Source organism: Panthera pardus, unplaced genomic scaffold (genome assembly GCF_024362965.1).
Source record: "Panthera pardus isolate Hobbes unplaced genomic scaffold, ASM2436296v1 HiC_scaffold_27, whole genome shotgun sequence".
Lineage (NCBI taxonomy): Eukaryota > Metazoa > Chordata > Mammalia > Carnivora > Felidae > Panthera > Panthera pardus.
The window spans coordinates 65,550,705-65,573,570 of NW_026526843.1; the positions used below are offsets into that span (position 1 = coordinate 65,550,705).

The 22,866-nt window shown below is 43.2% G+C and overlaps 1 protein-coding gene across 1 annotated transcript in view; it reads right to left on the reverse strand.

Annotated features, from left to right (window-relative positions):
* Positions 1 to 1,357: 1,357 nt before the first annotated feature.
* Positions 1,358 to 22,866, reverse strand: part of SLC16A2 (solute carrier family 16 member 2) — a 137,191-nt gene continuing 115,682 nt past the window's right edge. The window contains exons 2-6 of the mRNA XM_019438185.2: positions 15,011 to 15,155; positions 11,005 to 11,455; positions 9,864 to 10,007; positions 5,563 to 5,791; positions 1,358 to 3,934 (exon numbers count right to left, since the gene is read on the reverse strand). Of these exons, the coding sequence (XP_019293730.2) occupies positions 3,714 to 3,934; positions 5,563 to 5,791; positions 9,864 to 10,007; positions 11,005 to 11,455; positions 15,011 to 15,155 (1,190 nt within the window). The 3' untranslated portion in view covers positions 1,358 to 3,713. The remainder of the gene's footprint in view (positions 3,935 to 5,562; positions 5,792 to 9,863; positions 10,008 to 11,004; positions 11,456 to 15,010; positions 15,156 to 22,866) is intronic.

Sequence of the window (22,866 nt, forward strand, 5' to 3'; positions counted from 1 at the left end):
CCTGTTCTGTTGCTGTGAAGAAGTGGCAGGCAGCTGCTGGCTCCCTCTTCAGACCTGAAAAGGCCCTGGAGGAAAGCATGTGCTCATAAAATTTATGGGATTCCACAGCTTTGAAATCTAATGATCTGAGTGATCAAACACAGAGTGGGGCCTTGGGGCTACTGGAGGAGGGGATAGAGAAGGCAGTATAACTTGGGTGGGAGAGCCTGGGGCCAGGCAGCAGGACAGAGTAATTAGTCTCAGTGGGAGGAGATGAGGAGTCTGGCAGCCTATGGATGTCGGCACTAAGTCAGGGGAGAAATGAAAATTGCCAAGATCTGAATGGTAAACCACCCTCTTTCAGAGGAAACCATCCCCCTCTCATTACCCCTCCCCTGTTCAGTGTATGGCCACAGAGAGATGGACTTTATTTGTACCTCTTGGGTTACTGGAGATGGAAGAGCAGTAAGTGGGGCCAGCTTTCCAAGGGCAAGGCTGCGTGAAGGTCTTGAGTGCTTAGGAAGAGAGAACACCAAATGTATGTGTTGGTTGAGGGTGAGGGTAATCTTGAAAAGACGTGATATGCTAAAATCAAACTGTTCAGATTTCATTTTTGCTTGGAGCTGGTCCTTTTGACATCCTTTGGGAAATGAGCTCACTACATAAGTTGTTAAATGAAGTACACAAATTATTTCCCCCTTCTTGAGTTCATTTCCTCATCTGTAAAATAAGGGATTTGGACTGGACTGGAAGTCAATTACCTGAATCCAAGTCTCAGTATGCTCTGTCACTGATGAACTATGTGAACTTGCTCAGTCCCTTACTATCTCTAGGTCTCAGGTTTCCTCACTTAAATTCAATGCAGAACGTGGACAAGGGAGACTCAAGTTACTCCCATCTTTTGTCATTGTTGTAGGTCTCTCTTTTGCATCACCCTCAATTCCAGGGTCTGTTGCTGTTCTGGCTGTGTAACCCAGCTATACCAGTCCCTTCAGGTTCTCCATCAATAACAAGGGAGAGGATTAAATTGGATTGTTGCTAAGGTCTATGTCCATTTTCAACATGGCATGTAAGTCCCAAGGCGGTGGCCTTGGTGGGGCCTCCACTGAGCCTCAGCCACTAATTGTGCTCTCATTTTGTAAAGTGACTGCTTTTCTACTTTAGAGCTCCTAAAAATCTAATCCTGAATAGATTAGATTAGATTAGATTAGAATCCACCCAGCTCCAAACCCCCTATATAGCTCCTTTTCCAATTTCTGCTCTCACAGAGAGTATAGACCCTGGCAGAAATTTTATTTGAAACGAAATTTCAGTTCTGAAGCCAAACTTCTTGCTGTTAAGAGTATTTCACCCTTGTAGGCAACACACATACCAAATCTAGATTTTTAGATCTGTTTATTTTGTTCCAACCTTTTGAGGATTTAAATGTCCCAGATCTCAAGCTCCCAAATTTTGTTCGTTTTCCTAGATTTAATTGTGGTGCATTAGAGGCTGCATCCTACCGAAATATTAATACTGAGCTGCTTTCACCAACCGGCATTCTCTCCAAAACACACAAGCTCACACATGTACATGCACATATGTGGAAGAAATAAACTGATATCCCACTATGTCATGTGACAACTGATAGGGCAGATTGGTGACCTGTGAATGTCTTTCCTTCATCTGGAGAGAAGTAGTTGGCAGCCTGATTTTTAAGAGCTATCTTCACCTTGAGCAACAAAAGGTGCTCACCTCAAGGCCTTCACCTTGAAGCCCTACAGAACTTCCCTCTAGTGACTTGGTGGGGGAAGGACAGGAAGAATGAGAGCAGGGGTTTGTTGCTCCAACATTTTCAGTGGTCAGTTACAAGGCTTCTGGGGCCCAGCTCCCCCTGTTCCACTGCTTTTGGAGCCAACAGGATAGTAATTAGGCCCCTTCCTATCCACAGGTCTAAGAGCCAGTGGGTTTTCCTTTGGGGGGTTGATAAAAGCTGGACTAGGACCAACGGAGGGGATACAGGACTTTGGACTTGAATGAGGCCATCATAGGCCCACCATGCCACAGCTGCCTGTTTGTAGCAGAAAATGTTATGGGTGGGGACCACTGTTTTCTTTGGAGCTCCTCACAGGCAACCTCATCCTTCTGTCCCCGGGATGGCCCTGTCTTAGGGTGGCAAGTCACTGTTAGCTCCAAGTAACAGCCAAGGATGCCTGACAAGAAGGTGATGAAAGATTAGAGTAACAGGAGCACAACAGACAAATGCCCAGAATAGGGAGAAAGAGACACAAAGAGACCAAGTAAGGAGAGAAACTGAGCTCCTAAGGGCGTGAGTTGTGCTAGCTTGGACACAGCCTGGCTGGGAATGCTCTTCAGCAAGAGTGTTGCCCAGAATCTGGGCATAGGGGAACATCTGGCACCTATTTCAGAGAGATTAAGATGGTCCAGATGCTACCTTTCCTGGCACCTTTAATGCCTGCTAAGCAGAATGGCTCAGAATGCCCAGCATGGGAGACACATTCAGTGATAAAGGCTAGGAAGCTTCCCTCTTCCTAAGAGAAATTGTTCAACACTACATGCAGCTGCTGCCTCTACCCTTGGGGGATCCAGGTTGGGAATGGGATTTTCCCTAAAACAGTCCCTTTCCTGCCCTGACCCAGATGGTAATATTAACCTATAATGAATAATGAGAGATGGAGGAGTTGGTCCTTTGCCAGGTCAATAACTATTGCCCCTCCCCCAATCATGCCCTCCCCCATCATCAGTCCTCCTCTGCATGCTGAGATGAAAGGAATTTCTTCACATTTTGACAGATGAATATAAGGATGGGGAGCTGGTAGTGCCTGCAAGTTACTGCACTGGCCTGGAGAATCTGTAAAAATCAGTGAGTGGAGCTTTATGGTGTTTAAGATCCCTTTCCCTATGTGATATTCTACTCTTCCAGTTTATAATTATAGAAGCTTTAGCCAAAAAGTAAGATGTGGCTCAGCCTGAGATGAGTGGAATTAATGACATGTTAGGGGTGGGCTGGGCCAAGGTGAGGCTGATTGGCACAAGCTCTAGATCCCTCCTGTCTTCAAGCACCCATGCATCTATGACAGTCATAAAAAGAAATAGAGGGGGAAGAGAAGGGAGAAGAAGCAGTAAAGGAAAGAAATGAAGGGAAGAAAGAAGCAGACTGTTAACCAACTGTATGATGGGGAAACTATTTGTACACTTGTAAAGTGATGTCACCCACAGCTCTTGGGAAGCCACAGCCCTCAGAGGCTCTGAGATTAAGCAAGGCTCATTGTCTGATTTTACCTCTCTGCCCTTTCTCTTCCCCTTTACCAATGGTTTCCAAGGACAGATGACAAGGAAATCCTGAGCACACAGAGGCTTGGGTCTTCCCACCAGGCTCCGAGGGACACAGTAGCACCTTTGGAAGTTGCTTTTAGTGGGTGACTAGCAATCTGGGGCCAGGAGGTACCATCTCCAGGTGTTAGAAAGTGTATGGAGATGTTCCAAAGGCCAGGGGGATCCCAAGCTTTTCTAGCTCCTGGGAGAAGGACCCTGGCAAATTTAAAGGCATTAACATGGAGAATTTGGTTAATGAGTTTAACAGGAGCTTTGGCTCCAAGGGGATGGTCAGGTGTCTGAACTGCTGTGTGTGCATGTTTGAGAACAAGTGTGCTGATGGCAAAAATGTAAAAGCTGAGCAGGGTGGAGTGAAGGGAAAGGGTTGGGGAGAAGCACACAATGGCAAGGAAAACACATTAGATTGGTTCCTCAGGGATGGGGGAGCCAGGCAGCAGCTCCCCATTAGGGTCTGCATCAGGGGCCAACATTTTATCCTTGCTGGAATCCCTTTGCTCTTTCTTGAACATCCTTTGATGCATCAGAGGGACGAAGAAGAGGATTATAGCCCCAATGATTGGGGGCACACCAGCAAAGTAGAAGGCCACATGGTAGTCCCCAAAACAATTGCGGAGGAGGCCTGAAATAAGAGAGACAAGTCAAGTTCAGCTTTGCCCTTTTGCCCAAAGGTGCTATCTGCCTCTTTTAGGGGCCATCACAATGCCTATCCAGTGGATCTTGGCCTGCACTACCTTTACCCAGGATCCCCTCAATTTAAACATTCGCAATGAAAAAAATAAAACCTCTGTTACAAATTCAGGTGGCTCCTCTCTGAGGTAATGGAGTTGCAGGCCCTTGAGGTTAATGATTATTATGAAAGAGGCTAATGAAGCTTCTCTTAAAGTTCTCCATTTTTTACTTTCATGAAGCTACAGCTTGACTTCCAGTCACTCCTAGGTATGGAGTTAGGAGGGAAGCTAGTCCAAAAGGGTTCCACAGAAGATGGCCAAGTCTTGACTTGATTTATAGTGATATACCCTCCACCCCCAACTTAGGCTAGAGTGTTCTTATGGAACAATTCAGCTAAGTTTCTATTTTCTCTTTCTCTGAGGTGCCCTTTCTCTGAAGTTCCCATTCACCCTAAGGAAAGGCTGTTTGTATATCCTTCATCCGGTTATAGATATGGTGGCCCCTCTGGGTTTCTATAGGTTGCTAATAACATGGATATGTTTGGCATGGTATGCAAGTATTCCCCTACTTACCTTCAGAATCTAACATGGGGCACCTCACAGGAAAGATGATCACAGAAACACTACTGAGGAAAGGAAAATATGCCCTTGGGCTGCTTAGATGGTAAGCAAAATGGAAAGAGATGTGGATTCTGGGATCCACCTCTGGGACTGGGGGCTGGGTAGAGGCTCCCCTCCTTCAGTGAGCCCCATGGCTGTTGCACAAGGGCCTGGGTGGAAGCTTTTGTCACTGTCACACAGCATGACATGCCCTTACAACACCTTGCACACAATTGGTGTTCAAGGGATATTTGTTGAGTTAGCCCAGTTGGCTAGCCTAGGAAGGCTAACCCACAAATCAATATTTGCATTAAATCCTAAAGAAAAGAAATGGAGTTCTCTTTTCATTGGTTTTCCTTGTTTCCTATGTCCCCTGGGGTATCAACAATGCTCTTTTGGGAGAGTGGAGAAGGAAACTGAGAATACTGAAAGACAGCAAGCCAACACTTTGCCTACTACCTGCTAGAAGTAAGCCTCACTGGCCCAGTCCTAGGATTTGGCTTTAATCAAAGTCTCTTCTACAGGCTTAGTTCAGAAGCCAATAGAGAAGGAGGGGGAGTATCTCTAAGTCTTAATGAAGCCAAGGTCCACTTTCTCTTCTCTTTCTGCCCAACTACCTTGCAAATAATAACTTGCTTATAAAGAGGAAGAGAGAAGACACTGAACCAATAGAATGATCAAAAAGCCAAACCCATTTCTCTCTTTACCCTCCTGGAATCATCCAGGCTGTCTAAAATAAACCCCACTGAAACAGATAGAGAGCCATGAACAGCCCGTTCCCAAAAAATGAATCCATGTACATATACTGTAGTTAACCTCTTCCACTAATAGAGGTAAGAGGTTTCATACACTTTGACAAGGCTGCTTAAATAGAGAATAAGAGTAAAAAAAGGACTTACAGCAGAGGTATTCAGGATTGCTAGGGCCCAGGGAAGACAGGACTCCCACACTCATGCCCTCCCTGTAGTATCAGCCTCACCTGCAATGGGGGGCCCAGCAATCATCGGCAGGGCCATCATGCCAAGGAGGTAGCCAATTGCCTGTGAGGCCTGCATTGGGCCCACCAGCTCAAATGCGATGGGGGCCATGATGGTGATGAAGAAGCCATCACACAGGCCCAGGAAGAGGCAAACAACGATGAGGCCCCCAAAGCCCCGGCACAGGGGAATCATCATGGACATCAGGCCCAGGAGCAGGAAGGAGATGACCTGGAGGAGCAAGGACCTTAGGTCATGTTGTGCTTGTCAGTCAAGACCACATAGCAAATCATATCTCCTTTCTCAGGGTTTCATTTCTACCATCTATAAAATAGGACAGGGAGTGTCAACAGAGAAAACAGTTGGGCTAAATACTTACGTAGGCCCTTTCTAAGTCCTGCACTGAAAGATTCAAAGTTTTTAAGAAAGATTCAAAGTTTTTAAGTTTTTAATCCTACTTAACTGTGATTCCATCAACATTTTTTAAAAAGGTAAGGGGCATGGCCCCACCCTTAAGAAGTTGTCTTTTCACTGGACTCTAAGCTAAAAGAAATTGCTGTTGCTCTGATCTTGTGTTTGGCTGCCCAGGTATTAGGGTCTGGGATCAGATCATGTTGGTGTTCTCAGATCCAAGTAAGGTCTGAGAAGAGGAAGAGAAGGAAATGAGGATAACTTGAATGATGATTAGATGGGGGCATGAATGGAAGGCAGAGCTTTGAAATAAGCTGAAATAAGAAAGGACGCAGTGCTCATTTATTGGGTGGCCACTTTTAGAAAACACCTTGGCGGGGCGCCTGGGTGGCTCAGTCGGTTAAGCGGCCGACTTCGGCTCAGGTCACGATCTCGCGGTCCCTGAGTTCGAGCCCCGCGTCGGGCTCTGGGCTGACGGCTCAGAGCCTGGAGCCTGCTTCCGATTCTGTGTCTCCCTCTCTCTCTGCCCCTCCCCCATTCATGCTCTGTCTCTCTCGGTCTCAAAAATAAATAAACGTTAAAAAAAAATTAAAAAAAAAAAAGAAAGAAAACACCTTGGCATGAAGAAGACCATTGGGAGGTTCACCCAGGTTCCTTATGATTTAGGACATGAGACACACCACCCATCTCAGCATGGCTGTGGGGTCCTCTGGACTTGGTTGGGTACCATGCAAAGACAAAAAAGGGGACTTTAAGGAGATCCAAGACACTAGGAGGGGGTCTAGGGAGCTGAAACAAGTTCAGGGGCACTGACTAGCCACTGGGCTTTCTTTGGGCTGAGCAAAATGATTCTAAAACAAAGAAGCTGCCTTTCCAGAGGCTGGTTTTTCCCACTCAAAAGAGAGAGAGCAACTGGAAACACAGTTGGTCTTTTGATTAAGGTCATCTGCAACCTGTGTCAGTGAGCCAGACTGAAGACCTGGGCTGCAGGCAGGGAAATAAACCCCCTCCTCTCACCCACTGTAGCCAGCAGAGCCAGGTCATCCCAGGGTCAGGGGTAAGACCTGATCTGTTTACCAAAGCCTTAACAGGACCCAGGATTTTCTAATGCTTCACACAGGAGGGTAAACTTACCCAGGAAGTGTAAGTGACCACAGAGTAAGGGTAAATAACCAAATCACCACATGGATGGGATAGGAGGGTCAAGGCTGTTTCAAGCCCTAAAGATTTTGTGTTGTACTGGCAGTGGGTTTGTTAGGTTGATTGGTTGGTTTTCAGAGAGGATAAGAAATGTCCTGGACATGTCATGTGAGGAAATCTCTTTGCTAGAAAACTTTTTGAACTTTGCCTAGGCTGTTTTGGGATAGCTAGGTGGAATCTAGGAATAAGAACCCTGATATTCCAGCTCGTCCTCTAGGAGATTCATGCACAACTAGAAGATAAAACCAGATCCACCTATCAACCAAGCCATAATGGTATGGCAACTAAGAGTTAATAGCGTTATACAATACAGAGGATCCCATTAACTGATTTCTGTCATCTCCAATTACTACTTATTGTATCTAGCTGCTGCTTAACATCCTCCATGAGCCCTTGAAAAGTTCAGAAATTAAAAATCTCTCTTTAAACTGAGAATCAGACCTCAAGAATTGGCCTAAAGTGAGGCTGTCCTGCAGGCTGTCACCATTTCTTTTCTAACAGACTGTCAAGGGGAAGTCTGTATATCAGATACATGTGCCTGTCTTTTCCAATAGTAGGAACTACAGGGTCTAGTGGGTATCTCTTCAGAACCTGAAGTTATGTACACTCCTTTCCTCTCCCAAGCCTATACTCCTGTATCTGACCCAGGGAGAAAGGGAGGAAAATTCCTGTGATGGAGTATCTTGAGCAGCTCAAGAGAAGTTTATCCATTGTCTTGTGTTCTTAGCCTGAGACACTTGCCAGAAAGATGAGTTTGGACTCATCTTTCCCTTTCTAAGCCTCAGTTCCTCAATTTGTAAAATGAGGCAGTTGGACTATAATTGATAAAGATATATTTCAGCTATAACATTCTAAGATTATTTTATATTACTCTAAGTGGCAAAGTTGGATCAAGTAAGACTGGAAAAGGGGAGAGAATGTTGGGTGGGTAGGGGAAGTGATCAGCAGAAGCACTGGGTCCTAAGCCTAGTTCTGCTTCTGACTAGTTAATGCCTCCACCTCCCTTGGAACTTTACACAATAGATAGCAAAAGCTGCTTGGGCCCTACTTCTCTCCTAGGGACTGTAATGAGAAATGAGCTATATGGCTAGATAGGGGCTGCTCTTTTCCTCAAGATAAAGTCCTGGCCCAATGCCAGCACTGTTAGCATCTTGGAGCTGCTGATACTGACAGGGAAGACCTACAGGGGTGGCATGTGGAAGAAGCTGAAAAAGACATACATTCTCCTATACAAAAAGCCACCCAGATAAGGCAATTCCTGATATTTGCCCTGGAATTCAAAATTTCATAACTGGTTTATCTCAATCACAGTCTTTTGAGTTGACTTTGGTCAAGTTACTTATCTCTAGGACATGGCTCTACCACCCATCACTTAGTATAAAGTGAAATATGAGAAAAGTGCTACATATGAATTCAACTTTGCCATGACTGTCTGTATGAGTCTTTCTCTCAGTTTCTGTGTAATGAGAGGTTGGACTGGATAAACCACAAGGTCACCCCCAGCTCTGACAAAGAAGATTCACCAGCTTTTGCAAATCTAACACAGAGTTAAACACAACAGAAATCCTTAATCATATTCTTGTCTAAGACATCTTAGAATATTTAGGAAAACACTTGAAGCTGTCAGAAGACAGAGAAATCCCTACTATGAGAATAGTCAGGGCCCCTTGGAAGTGCTTTTAGGGCTTCTCCAGGAGAGTCAGAACTCAGCCACCTTCTTAATGGATTATTTGTGACCACATGTTTTGAAGGGCTGATGTTGTCCCTTCACAGGGTTCCACATTGGTGGAAAACATTGTGGTAAACCAAGCTGCAGGAGCAAAAAGCATGAGCAAGGGTCAGAGAGGCAGTAGTGCTGCCAGGTAGACAAAGACAGACAGCTTGAGCAGTAGTCCCAAGCCAGACCAGAGCTCAGTTCACACAGAAACTGCCCACAATATGATGCACTGTGTTACTGTCGAAAGGATTAAAATCTTGCATGGCTATAACAGTTTTTTACTTCCCAAATCCTGGTTACACCTATATTTCTTTTGATACTCCTCTGTAAGGTAAGATAGGAAGGGCAAGAATTATTCTTATTGTACAAATGAGGAAAGTGAGGCCCAGAGAGGGGAAGTAAGGTTGTGTTTTCTGGCACTATTTTTGCGTCCATCAAGAGGATAATATTTGAGAGCCAATGCTTGGTGCAAGTAACTCTGGAAATGTAAGAAGTGATTGACTTGGTCCTGCTGGCTTAGAGGAGAGAAACACTGGGCCACAGAGTACTATAGATGCCCAAGACCTTCCAAGAGAGTATGGAGTAGCAAGGAGATCAGTCCTCAATGGGGGTCAGCATCTAACTCCTAGCCTCAGGTTTCCTATTTCAGATGGATGAACCATTATTAATAAATGCTTTCTTGTAAGTGTTCTTATAGGTTCGATTTACACAGTGCTCTCACTGGATCCTTACTCCATATTGATGAAGGAGGCAGAACAAAGATGACTGTCTTCATCTGAAAGCCAAGCAAACTGAGGCCTGGGGAATTTGATTGACTTTCCCATGCTGAACAACAAAGTTGTGTCAGAGCTGGGGCCCAGGGCATAGTAATGATACGACCTACCAGTCTATCCCAAAGGCTGGGGGTAACCTAGCATCTGTGGCAGGCTTTTCCTCCCCACACCACTCTGATCAGGGCAAGGTGGTAACACTCACCTGCAAGTAGATCTTCTTAAGTCCAGGAATGGAGTCACTGACACGGCCCGACACAAGACGCCCAAGGCCTGAGGTAGCCCCAATACACACCAAGAGCACCCAGGTCTGCTTGATTTCCAAGAATTCCTCTTCCACATATTTCATCTGAAAAGCATAACACCAGGACCCCCAAGGACAGGGGGAAGAAAAGGAGCTGACTGGTTAACTGTTGGTATATCCAGAACCCCCTACTGCTTGCTTTCCTGGACCACAGCAAGCTCCCTTCCCTTCAACCCCCTCCTTTGTAGCCCTAGATCCAGAACAAGGTTTCTGGCTACTTCTAATTGCTTAAAAGGCTTCATATCCCTTGGATTTTTGGATTCTGGGCTTCTGAGCAACAGCTAAAGGGAGTGGGTATCTCCAAGCCCTGGCTTGAAGGACAGAATACAGCCTTAACAACTAAGAAAACCCAAGGGCTCCCCCCAAATCTCCCCATTCCCTGACCAATAATTGATACCCTGGGGCAACAGCAGGTCACCAGGGGAGAGGACTAACTTCCATGTAAAATTTCCAGACATGTGTTTTAAGAAACACAAGATCTATGGAAGATAATATCTGGACTATAACCAACAGTTCTATGGCAGTATAATTTGGGTGGATAATGGTTAAATGAAGCTAAGTGGGTTTCTTTTACTGCTTGATTTTTTGGTACCTTTAAAAGATTGTGACAATATGAAGCTAGAGAGACTGATTGTACGTTGTTTCCTAAACAAATCATTTGACCACAAAGACCAGCATTCCACAGAACACACTCTTAGAAAACCCTGCCCTTGGGTCATCTTAGCCAGTCTTCTCAATCCCAATGATGCTTATCTTCTCTTGAAAATCTATCTAGATTTATCAAGGGGGAAAGATCTATCTAGATTTATCAAGGGGGAAACAGGCATGGACTTTCCCTTTATGAATTCTACCCATTTCCCATTGAGATCTTCCCTCAGTCTGTGTTCTTTCCCACTTTGGGTCTCTTCAAACACTGTTTGGTCTCTTTTTCCGAAGGTCCCAGATCTGCCCTTCTAGTGTCCTCCACCTCTATTCTCTGGACTTCAGGCAGGCCAAGGGCAGCTTCTTAGAGGTAAGTTGGGCCCACCCTAATATTCCTTACCAGGTGTACATAGGGAACGAAGTAGCCGAGGGCAGCAGCAGCAATCCCGAAGGCCCAGATGCGGTAGGTACGTTGGCGGAACACTCGCATGTTGAAGTACTTTCTAAGCTGAGCCAGGATGCGTTGGCACAGGGTGTGGACACCTCTCTTGTTTGGGGTGTCCTGAGAACTGGGTAGGAGTGGCCGGTAGGTGAGTGAAAGCAGGGTAAGAATAAACATGAAGGTACTCAGCACCTGGAAGGTTTGGGCGAGCTTGATCTTAGCCCCCAGTGTTTTGATGAGAAGAGGAAAGGATATGGAGAAGATGCTACTTCCAGCAGACACCACACCATTGGCCAAACCCAGGCGGCGTTGGAAGTAGTGGCCGAGGATGACGAGAGATGGCTGAAAGGCGAAGGAACAGCCACAACCAAAGAGAATCCCATAGGTGAAATAACGCAGGCTTAATGAGCTGTGGGAGAAACACCAAGAACTATTCTCAGCAGCCTGACCAGGAATCTGTCTGCCCTTTCCCTTCACCCTCCTGAGACCTGCATACCCCCACCCTTAACCCACAGCCCCACTTACCACTTACCCTCAGAAAAGACAAGGAACAGGACTTAATAATAATGCAGATAGGGAGACAGAGGCTCAGAGAACTAATTCACCCAATGTAGCATAACAGGATCAGGAAACTTGGACTTGACTCTTGGTCTGTATGACTCTAGTTTGAATCATAGTACCCAATCAGAGAGAATCGTTCAAAAGAATGCCAGAATCAACCTATGCAATGGCTGGATAAGAGACTATAAGGAGTAAGACAGGGCCTTAGAACAGTTTCACCTACTGCTCACCTAGACACCATGGGTAGGCTGATAGCCAAAGCTTTATCCCAAGTAACAAAAGTCTGCAAGAAGCCAAGATCCTAGAAAGTCAAGATCCTCCATGGGACTCTACTACCTTTTTCCATGGTAGGGGCCCTTAATATTTCAGAAAATGGCTGAGAGACACCTTATCTCCAACCCTGCCCAAGGTCTGGATATCCCATGACCCTTTACTATAGGTCCTAGATGATCTCCCTGGGGATCCTGAAGTAAGGAGTCCCTTTAACTTCCAGAGCCTTGTTCCTGTTGCTGGACATGATATGGATTAGCCTCTCAGAGTAGCCTAGTTGCTTGATGGGAAGTGGAGCCTCAAAGAAGTTGTGGGCCTGGCCAAGTAAGATAGGTTCTGGCTTAAAACTCTTATGTTCTGCTGTGGCCATCAGCCTCTGTAACAGAAGGCAAAGTTTCAAAAGAGTAAAGGCCATGGGAAGGTTACCTTAGCCAGCCATCTGCCCTTAGATAATATTCGCACAAGCTAATGAGGAATTTTGTTTTCTTTTTGAAGACTCCACATATTTTACAACAGTTCTTATCTGACCACTTAATTAACTAATACTCTCCATGGTCAAGCGGTTGGTCCCTGTAGATGGACCCAGTCCTTATACTAAAGCACTAGGTCTATGCTGCAGAGATGATGTATTAACACTCAACAGTTGTAAGACAACTGCATCATCATTGCTTTTCTTTGTTTTTAAGTTTTTATTTAAATTCCAATTAACATAGTATAATATTAGTTTTGGGTGTACAATATAGTGATTCAACACTTCCATATAACACCCAATGCTCATAACAACAAGTGCATTCCTTAATCATCACCTATTTAACTGATCCCCTGAACAACTTCTCCTCTAGTAACCATCAATTTGGTCTCTGTAGTTTAGAGTCTGTTTCTTGGTTTGCCTCTCTCCCTCTTTTTTCCCACCTTTGCTCATTTTTTTGTTGTTGTTTCTTAAATTCCACATATGGGTGAAATCATATGGTATTTGTCTTTCTCTGACTGACTTATTTCACTTAGCATAGTATTCTCTAGTTCCAACAGTGTCATTACAAATGGCAAGGTTGCTTCTCATCTGCTTACATTCACTGGATATGAGCAAAAGCTTTGGTTTCAAAAGTGTTGCCTCCACTTGGTACACATAGCTAAACTAACTGCTCCTCTTCTGTCAGATTTTTTGGGATTGGCTTGGTCTGGGGACCTTGTGTAAGGGAGAGGAGTTAGGAAGGTCTAAAGTAGACCTTCAAGGAGAGGGCAAGTGGGGGCAAAACATGGGATTTGGTTCAGAGTGCTATCTGATGGATCTGTTTCTATCTGGGCCTCAAGGAAGGAAGGAAGCCCCTGAATAGGCTTGACAAGGCATCTCCAGCCCTGACTGCACTCTGTCCCACCTCATGTCATCCAATGGAACTCAGAGCCCGAATTCAGACAACAGGAGGGATGACTTGGAGCTCTAGTCACAAGCAGAACCACTTTCCCAACAGACATGAAGCCATTCAGAAAGTTTCTTGGCTCTAAAGATGTTATTACAGAAAAGGCAAAGGGGGTGGGGAAGGGCTTAGGGGCTGGAAAACAGAATGCCTACTCCAATGTGCCTAAAGAAGAATGCCAGAAAAAAATACATCTAAGCTCCTTCCCCTCCTGTAACCGAGCTCACGTGTATTGGAAGAGAAATGGGATCCGTATGTTGCTAATTTGTTTATACTTTGCTCAGCTCAACCTTAAAAAACAGACCTCTGCTGTGTAGTGCCGAGACTGGAGCCACTTCTGAGGCCTAGCTCCTTCCCTCAAGGGGCTAGGCACCAGCTTACTGAGGGCAAATGAGGCCAACCACCAGAGGGTTCTTGAAAGGGCTTGGAGCTGCTGCCATAGGAGGGCTGAGCACATTCCAAGCAGAACATGGTTTTCCCCTCCTCTGTCCCAATTGGATGGGATGAAGCCAAGAAATCATTGTAGGTCATATACAAGCTCTGCTGGAGGGTAGGCTGAGTAGCCAGAAATGCTCAAGTCATAAGGAAAGCTGGATCCCCCTCAGAGGGCCCAGTTGTGGCAGAACACAATTATCATTCTCCACTCTGAGTGGAACCTTAGGCCTAGAGAGCATAACCATAGTCCTTCTCTGGTGAGCCAAGCTCAGAAAACAAGTCTCTGACAAGTAACCCATGTCTCCAGGCCAGCATTTTCATACACCAGCCCAGGAAGATTGGAAGTAGGAGGTATAACAACTTCCAAAGCATCTTTGGCTGAAAGCCAACAGACTTCTTTAGGAATCCCATATTCCTCAGGGCATGGTGGAGGGTTTTTACTTCTCCCCTCGCCTGCAGACATGATCCTGCAGGATTGGCAGAAAGAAACCAGAACATTAACTTATAGCCTGCTTCTTGCCTGATACTACCAAGTTTTGCCAGTAGGACCAACTGCACTGTAGTTTGAGGTTAGCTTAGGCCTAGCTGGGTAGCTGGGTGCTAGGTCTATACCCCAGTGGGGGATGCTGCTAAACATCCTTTCTTATGCCCAATACATTATTTTTTTTTCTTTCCCAAATTATCCATACATTGGCAGCCAAAAGTACCTGGAAAGGAGCCAGAAATGCTGAACAGCCTTGGGCTCAGCTGACTTCTTTTTCAATATAAGATTCCCTCAGGAATCCTGTAATGGTAGGTGTTTCACATGGATTCACTCCAGAAGCTCATTTCCAGGAAGGCAAGTGAAGTCATGCATTGTGTGGCACATGGAAGAGGGAATAGAATGGCAGAGCTGGAAGAGACCTGAAAAGACCATCTGATCTAACTCCCTCACATTACAGATATAGAAACTGAGGCCCAGATATGGGAATGGTACTAATATATTGTTCCATAGCCATTTAGTGGCCAAAAGTGGACTTAGGCCCAGTTTCATGAACTCTCAAGCTTAGGCTCCACCCACCACTTTGGAACTCTTGGGTCCTCTTTTGGGGATATTATATATCAATGTGTCCTGGAGAACCTACCTAGATGAATCCCATTGTACAATGATTCTCAGGAGCAGAGTCTTGAGAACTCTACATGGAAAGGACCACAGAGGATTCTTCAATGAGTATCCCTAGTTGAAGCCCAGAAAGAAGCCTACCTTCAGCCTTGGGCAAATGGCCAGCAACTCCTAGCCTTACCTGGTGAAGGAGCTGGTATGGAGGCCTATGAAAGCGACAGCAGCCCCTGCAGTTGCTGTGATTCGGCAGCCCAAACGATCAGTGAATATACTCACAATGGGAGAACAGAAGAAGATCATGCCCATTGAGAGGGCTCCTACCCAGGCTGCAGAGAAAAGAAGCACAAAGACAACTTAACTTAATGTGGTACCTGGTGGTGCAGTTGGTATCTCAGTTCTTCTCTGACCTTTCACAGGGGTCATTGCATTTGCCTCATTGCCATCCTTCTAGTCCCTAATGGTCAGAGAAGTTAGGTGATTTTCAAAGCACTTGTAGCAGGGCAATGTGGGAACCAGGAGTCTAGTTAATAAACATACCCAGAGTTTCAGAGCTGGGGCAGAGGGCCTTTAGAGATCATCAAGTCTATGGTGGGACCTTCTAGCTAGCCACCACATGGCTGCACTCCATTTCTCCACCACTTTGGTCAAACACTTTGGTATGACCATATGACTGAATTCTGACCAATACAGTGTGGATAAAAGTGATACACACCACTTCCAGGCCTGGACCATAAAAAACTCCCATGATATTTCTGCTTTCCTGTGAGCTACAACTGCAAAGTCATCTTGCAAGCCATGTATTAAGACTGGAAGAACTGCCATCAGTTCTGTCTGGGTCCCTAGATAATTACATGGAGCAAAGTTCTCTCTCTAATCTGGAACCCCTTCCATGAATATTGCATAGGAAATAAACAGGGGTGTCTGGGTGGCTCAGTTGGTTAAGTGTCTGACTTAGGCTCAGGTCATGATCTCATGGTCCATGAGTTTGAGCCCTGCATCAGGCTCTGTGCTGATAGCTCAGAGCCTGGAGCCTGATTCAGATTCTGTGTTTCCCTCGCTCTCTGTCCCTCCCCCACTCATGCTCTCTCTCTTTCTGTCTCAAAAATAAACATTAAAATTTTTTTAAATAAAAAATTTAAAAAAAGAAACAAGGGGCGCCTGGGTGGCACAGTCGGTTAAGCGTCCGACTTCAGCCAGGTCACGATCTCGTGGTCCGTGAGTTCGAGCCCCGCGTCGGGCTCTGGGCTGATGGCTCGGAGCCTGGAGCCTGTTTCCGATTCTGTGTCTCCCTCTCTCTCTGCCCCTCCCCCGTTCATGCTCTGTCTCTCTCTGTCCAAAAATAAATAAAAAACGTTGAAAAAAAAATTAAAAAAAAAAAAGTAACAAACTTCTTGTCACTGAATTTTTGAGGGCCATTTGTTACAGCAATGAAACCAACATAAACTAAAACAAAGAGATTCCTCCACTACCATTTTACTGATAAAGAAATAGGTCCATAAATGTGAAGGGACTTGCCAAAATCACACAGCAAGTTAGTGGCAGAGCTGGGACTCAAACCCAATTCTCCTTATTCCTAGTCCAAAGTTCATTGTATTATGTCTTCTATGGGGATGAATGAAGCTTCCCATAATTGGAGGTGTGCAAGCAGATGCTAGATATAAAACAGGGGATTTAAGAATTGGTATCATATTTGGACTAGCCAGCATTTTAGGCCCTTCTGGGCATGCTGAGCCAAATTTATAGCCTTGAGCATTGTTCCACTTGGCTTCAGGGCCAAGGAGTATGGGAATTAATTAAGCCTTGAGGAGCTAAAGTAAGGCTTGTGTTGGGCATTGGAACAGTCCTGTAAAGATGCTAAGACTAAGGAGCAGGGAAGTCCACAAAGGCCTACTCAAATTGTATGAGGACATAGGGCAGATTTAGGAGCCACCCAGAGATTTCTAAGGACACTGTGCAAGAGGTCATGCAACCCTCATGCTGAAATCCTTCATCAGAGCCCATGTTTGGCAAATCCCTGACTCTAAGCTCAAATAAAAAGAGTTTATTATGTTTATAAATGCTCTTAAGTGTCCATAACAATCCTCAACAGGAAGGAAGAAATTTACCCTTTTACTTAGATTCTTCTAGTCCATTTCCCTTTGCTTAGCCCTTAGAAAGCTCAAGTTTTTTTTTTTTCTTTTAAAGCTGTCATCAAGTTTCTTCTTTGGCCTCTTTTCTAGTCTAAGTAATATTAGTTTCCTTAACTGTTTCCCTTAGCTTCTATTTCTAACTCTGTAATTACTTTCAGAGCTCTCATCTGACCGTTTTCCAAATCATCATCATCATCATCATCATCATCATCTAAAAGCATTCACTGAGGGGAGCCTGGGTGACTCAGTCAGTTGAGCACCCAACTCTTGACTTTGGCTCAGGTCATGATCCCAGGGTTGTGGAATTGAGCCCTGCATTGGGCTCTGCACTGGGTATGGAGCCTGCTTGATTCTCTCTTCCTCTTCCCCTCTCCCCAACTCTCTCTCTCTCTCTCTCAAAACAAAAAACAAAAAAACAACCATTCATTATCACCTGAGCATGGTGCCAGGCCAGCTTCTGGCTCTCTTCAGTTGTATAACCCCAAGTCAGTCAGAGAAGTGCAGTCTGAGTTTGGTCAGGGCTAGTCCACCATTTGTGTCTCATCTCAGTGCCTAATTGGTTGCTCAGATTTCCATTGGGAATCTTTGCTTTCCAGGGCGCTAACGTGAGTCCTAGCTGCCTGGCTTCAAAAGTACCGGCCTGGGACAGCAGGACACCTGAAGTCTCTCGTCACAATTTTACCTCTTGCTGTGCAATTTCACTTCTTATCAGCTGTGGGACCTTGAGCAAGTCACACAGCACTTCTCTAATCCTCAGTTTTCTCATCTGTAAAATAAGGATTAAAATTCCCGATGTGCCTTCCTCCAAGTTTTCTTTTTTTTAATGCTTACTTATTCTTTTTTTTCAATATATGAAATTTATTGTCAAATTGGTTTCCATACAACACCCAGTGCTCATCCCAAAATATGTCCTCTTCAATACCCATCACCCACCCTCCCCTCCCTCCCACCCCCATCAACCCTCAGTTTTTTCTCAGATTTTAAGAGTCTCTTATGCTTTGGCTCTCTCCCACTCTAACCTCTTTTTTTTCCCTTCCCCTCCTCCATGTGTTTCTGTTAAGTTTCTCAGGATCCACATAAGAGTGAAAACATATGGTATCTGTCTTTCTCTGTATGGCTTATTTCACTTAGCATATCTACCCTATGACCCAGCAGTAACACTGCTAGGAATTTACCCAAGGGATACAGGAGTACTGATGCATAGGGGCACTTGTACCCCAATGTTTATAGCAGCACTCTCAACAATAGCCAAATTATGGAAAGAGCCTAAATGTCCATCAACTGATGAATGGATAAAGAAATTGTGGTTTATATACACAATGGAGTACTACGTGGCAATGAGAAAGAATGAAATATGGCCCTTTGTAGCAACGTGGATGGAACTGGAGAGTGTTATGCTAAATGCTTATTTATTCTTGAGAGAGAGAGACAGAGCACAAACAGGAGAGGGGCAGAGAAAGAGGGAGTCATAGAATCTGAAGCAGGCCCCAGGTTCCAGGCTGTCAGCACAGAGCCCAACACAGGGCTTGAACCCACGAACTGTGAGATCATGACCTGAGCCAAAGTTGGGCACTTAACCGACTGAGCCACCCAGGCGTCCCCAAGTTTTCTTTTAAATAATAATCAGAGGTGGGGCACCTGGATGGCTCAGTCGGTTGAGCATCCAACTTCAACTCGGGTCATGATCTGATGTTTTGTGGGTTCGAGCCCCGCAACGGGCTCTGTGCTGACAGCTCAGAGCCTGGAGCCTGCTTTGGATTCTGTGTCTCCCTCTCTCGCTGCCCCTCCCTTGCTCATGCTCCGTCTCTCTTTCTCTCTCTCAAAAATAAACAAATATTAGCAAAAATAAATAATAATCAGAGATAATCATATTTAAGAGAGCTTTATAAATACCAATAGTCACACCATATACAAAAATTAATACAAATGGATCATAGGCTTATATGTAAAACTTAAAACTAAAAAACTTACAGAACAAAGTACAGGAGAAAATCTTTCTGACCTTTAATTAGGCAAAGATTTCACAGATATTAACAAAAAGTATGATCCATAAAAGAAAAACATTGATATATCAGACTTTATCAAAGTTTAAAACTTCTGATAAATACTGTTATCAAAGTGTAAAAAGCAAGCCACAGGCTGGGGAAAATATTTACAGCACATAGGTCTGATAAGAGACTGGTATCCAGAACACAGTGTTGACTCTCACAACTCAACAATAAAGCAAGCAATCCAGGTTAAAACATGAGGGAAAGATTTGAAAAGACATTTCATACATATAAACACACACACACACACACACACACACACACACACACACACTGAATGTCAATTAAGCACGTGAAAATATGCTCAATATCATTAATCATTCAAGAAATGCATATTAAAGCCACAGTGAGATACTGCTACATACACACTAAAAAGGCTTTTAAGAAATTGCAATACCTAGTACTGGGGAGGATGTAGAGGAACTGGAAATCTCATGCACTGCTGGTGGGAATGCAAAATGGTATACCAACTTTGGAAAACAGTTTGGCAGATTCTTATAAAGTTAAACATGCAATTGCCACATGAGCTTGAAATACCACTCCTAGGTATTTACCCAAAATAAATGAAAACTTATGTCCCCAGAGAAACCTATGCCTAGATGTTTATGGTAGCCTTTTTTATAACTGCCAAAACTTGGCAATAACTCAGAATGTACTTCAACTGGTAAATGGATAAATAAGTGGGTAATACATTAATACAGTGGAATACAATTTTGCAATAAACAGGAATGAACTACTGATACCAGTACCAACTTCAACAATTCTCAAAGACATTACAGTAAGTGAAAGAAGCTAGACACAAATGATTTTATTTACATAAAATTCTGGAAAAGACAAAATTATGGGGACAGAAAAACAGATCAGTGGGTACCAGGAGGAAGGATGGGTGTAGGGAGAGGATTCATTACAGGAGAGCAGGAGGGAACTTTCTGTAGTGATGAAATGTCATATATCTTAACGTAGTCATGATATTCTTTTGTCAAAATTCATAGAACTGAGCACATAAAAAGAGTGAATATTACCATATGTAAATTATAGCTCAATAAATCTGATGTTATAAAAAAAAAGAGAGGGGGCAGGGAAGTAGAAAGTGCCAACGGGAGGTCTCATTTATGATGTATGTATTTTATTCTGGCAGGATTTTCCCAAAAAATCATAGTTCAAGTATATTGTCAAAGAGGAAAAAATTATGTATAGTCACCAAATCATCTTGCTGACATTTAATCAACTAGAACTCACCATTATTCACCATTGTTTGACCTTTCTGAATATTTACAGTACAACTAAAACTGATGATTGGGCTTGAAGGTAACTTTTGTACAAAGAAAATTTAAATTATATTTGATATATAATTTTTTGGTTAATGACATGTATCCATAATTATGGTGTCATACAGAATATTTTCACTACAAATCCTGTACTCCACCTATTCATCCTGCCTCACCCTTCCAACCTCTGGCAACCACTGACCTTTTTACTGTCTTCATAGTTTTGCATTTTCCAGAATGTTATATAGTTGGAGTCATATAGTGTGTAGCCTTTTCAGATCGGCTTCTTTCACTTAGCAATTTGCATTTAAGCTTCCTCCATGTCTTTTCATGGCTTAATAGCTCATTTCTTTTTAGCACTGAATAATATTCCATTGTCTGGATGTACCAAAGTTTATCAACTCACCTACAGAAGGACAACTTGCTTGCTTCCACATTTTGGCAATTATGAATAAATCTGCTATAAACATTTGTGTGCAAATTTTTGTGTAGACAAACATTTTTGACATATTTGGTTAAATACTAGGGAACACAATTGCTAGATCATGTTCAATTTTTTTAATGTTTATTTTTGAGAGAGAGACAGAGCATGAGTGGGTGAGAGGCAGAGAGTGAGGGAGATACAGAATCCAAAGCAGGCTCCAAGCTCTGTGTCAGCACAGAGCCCGATGTGGGGCTTGAACCCATGAACTGTGAGATCATGACCTATGCTGAAGTCAGATACTTAACCGACTGAACCACCCAGGTGTCCCTATCCAGTACTATTTTAAATAAGAGCAGTGGGAATGAAAAAAAGAATGGTGAGAATGGACATCCCTGTCTTCTTCCTGACCATAGAGGAAAAAATTTCACTTTTTCCCCATTGAGGATTATGTTAGCTGTGGGGTTTTCATATATGACCTTTGTTATGTTAAGATATGCTCCCTCTAAATCTACTTTGTTGAGGGTTTTTATCATGAATGGATGTTGTACTTTATCAAATGCGATTTCTGCATCTATTAAAATCATCACATGGTACTTATCCTTTCTTTTATTAATGTGCTGTATCACGTTGATGTGTGAATATTGACCCACCTTTGAAACCCAGAAATAAATCCCACTTCGTCATGGTGAATGATTCCTTCAATGTTGTTGGATTTAGTTTGCTAGTATTTTATTGAGGATTTTTGCACCCATGTTCAGGGATATTGGCCTGTAGTTCTCTTTTTTATCCATGTCTTTATATGATTTTGGTATCAGGTAATGCTGGCCTCATGGAATAAATTTAGAAGTTTTACTTCCGGTTCTATTTTTTGGAATAGTTTGAGAAGAACATGTATTAACTCTTCTTTAAATGTTTGGTAGAATTCACCTGTGAAAACATCTGGTCCTGGACTTTTGTTTGTTAAGAGATTTTGATGACTGATTCAATTTCTTTTCAGGTTTTGGTTTCTTCAAGTTTTTTTTTCTTCCTCTTTCAGCTTTGGTAGTTTATATGTTCCTAGGAATTTATCCATTTCTTTCAGGTTGTTTAATTTGTCGGCATACAGTTTTTCATAATATTCTTTTATAATTGTTTGGATTTCTGTGTTGTTGGTTGTTCTTTCTCCTCTCTCATTTGTGATCTTATTAATTTGGGTCCTTTCTCTTTTCTTTTTTGATAAGTCTTGCTAGGGGTTTATCAATTTTATCAGTGTTTTCAAAGAACCAGCTCCTTTTTTCTTTGACCTGTTCTATTGTTTTCTTAGTCTCTTTATCATTTATTTTTGCTCTCATATTTATTATTTCCTTCCTTCTGCTGCCTTTAGACTTCATTTAATGTTATTTTTCTAGCTTCTTTAGGTGTAAGGTTAGATTATTTATTTGAGAATTTTCTTGTTTCTTGTTGTAGGCCTGTATTGCTATACACTTCCCTCTTAGGACCACTTTTGCTACATCCCAAAGGTTTTGGACCATTTTGTTTTCCTTTTCATTTGTTTCCATGTATCTTTTAATTTCTTCTTTGATTTCCTGGTTGATACATTCATTGTTTAGTAGCATATTGTTTAACCACCATGTATTTATGGTCTTTCCAGATTTTTCTTGTGGTTCTAGAAGTCACCGTGTTGTGGTCAGAAAAGTTGCATGGTGCAACTTCAATCTTCTTATATTTTTTGAAACCTGTCTTGGGGCCTAATATGTGATCTATTCTGGATAATGTTCCATATGCACTTGAAAAAAAATGTGTGTTCTGCTGTTTTAGGATGAAAGGTTCTGAATGCATCTGTTAAATCCATCTGGTCCAGTGTGTCATTTCAAACCATTTTTTCCTTGTTTATTTTCTGTTTAGATGATCTGTCCTTTGAGGTATGTGGGGTATTAAAGTCCCCTATAATTTTTGATTATCAATTAGTTCTTTTGTGTTTCTCATTAATTGTTTTATATATTTGAGTGCTCCATGTTGGGTGCATAAATATTTACAGTTGTTAGATCTTTTTGGATTGTCCACTTTATGATGACATAGTGTCCTTCTCTGTCTCTTGATACAGTCTTTGTTTTAATGCTACTTTTCTTTGTATTAAGTTTATTTATTTTGAGAAAGAGTGTGAGTTGGGAAGGGGCAGAGAGAGAAGG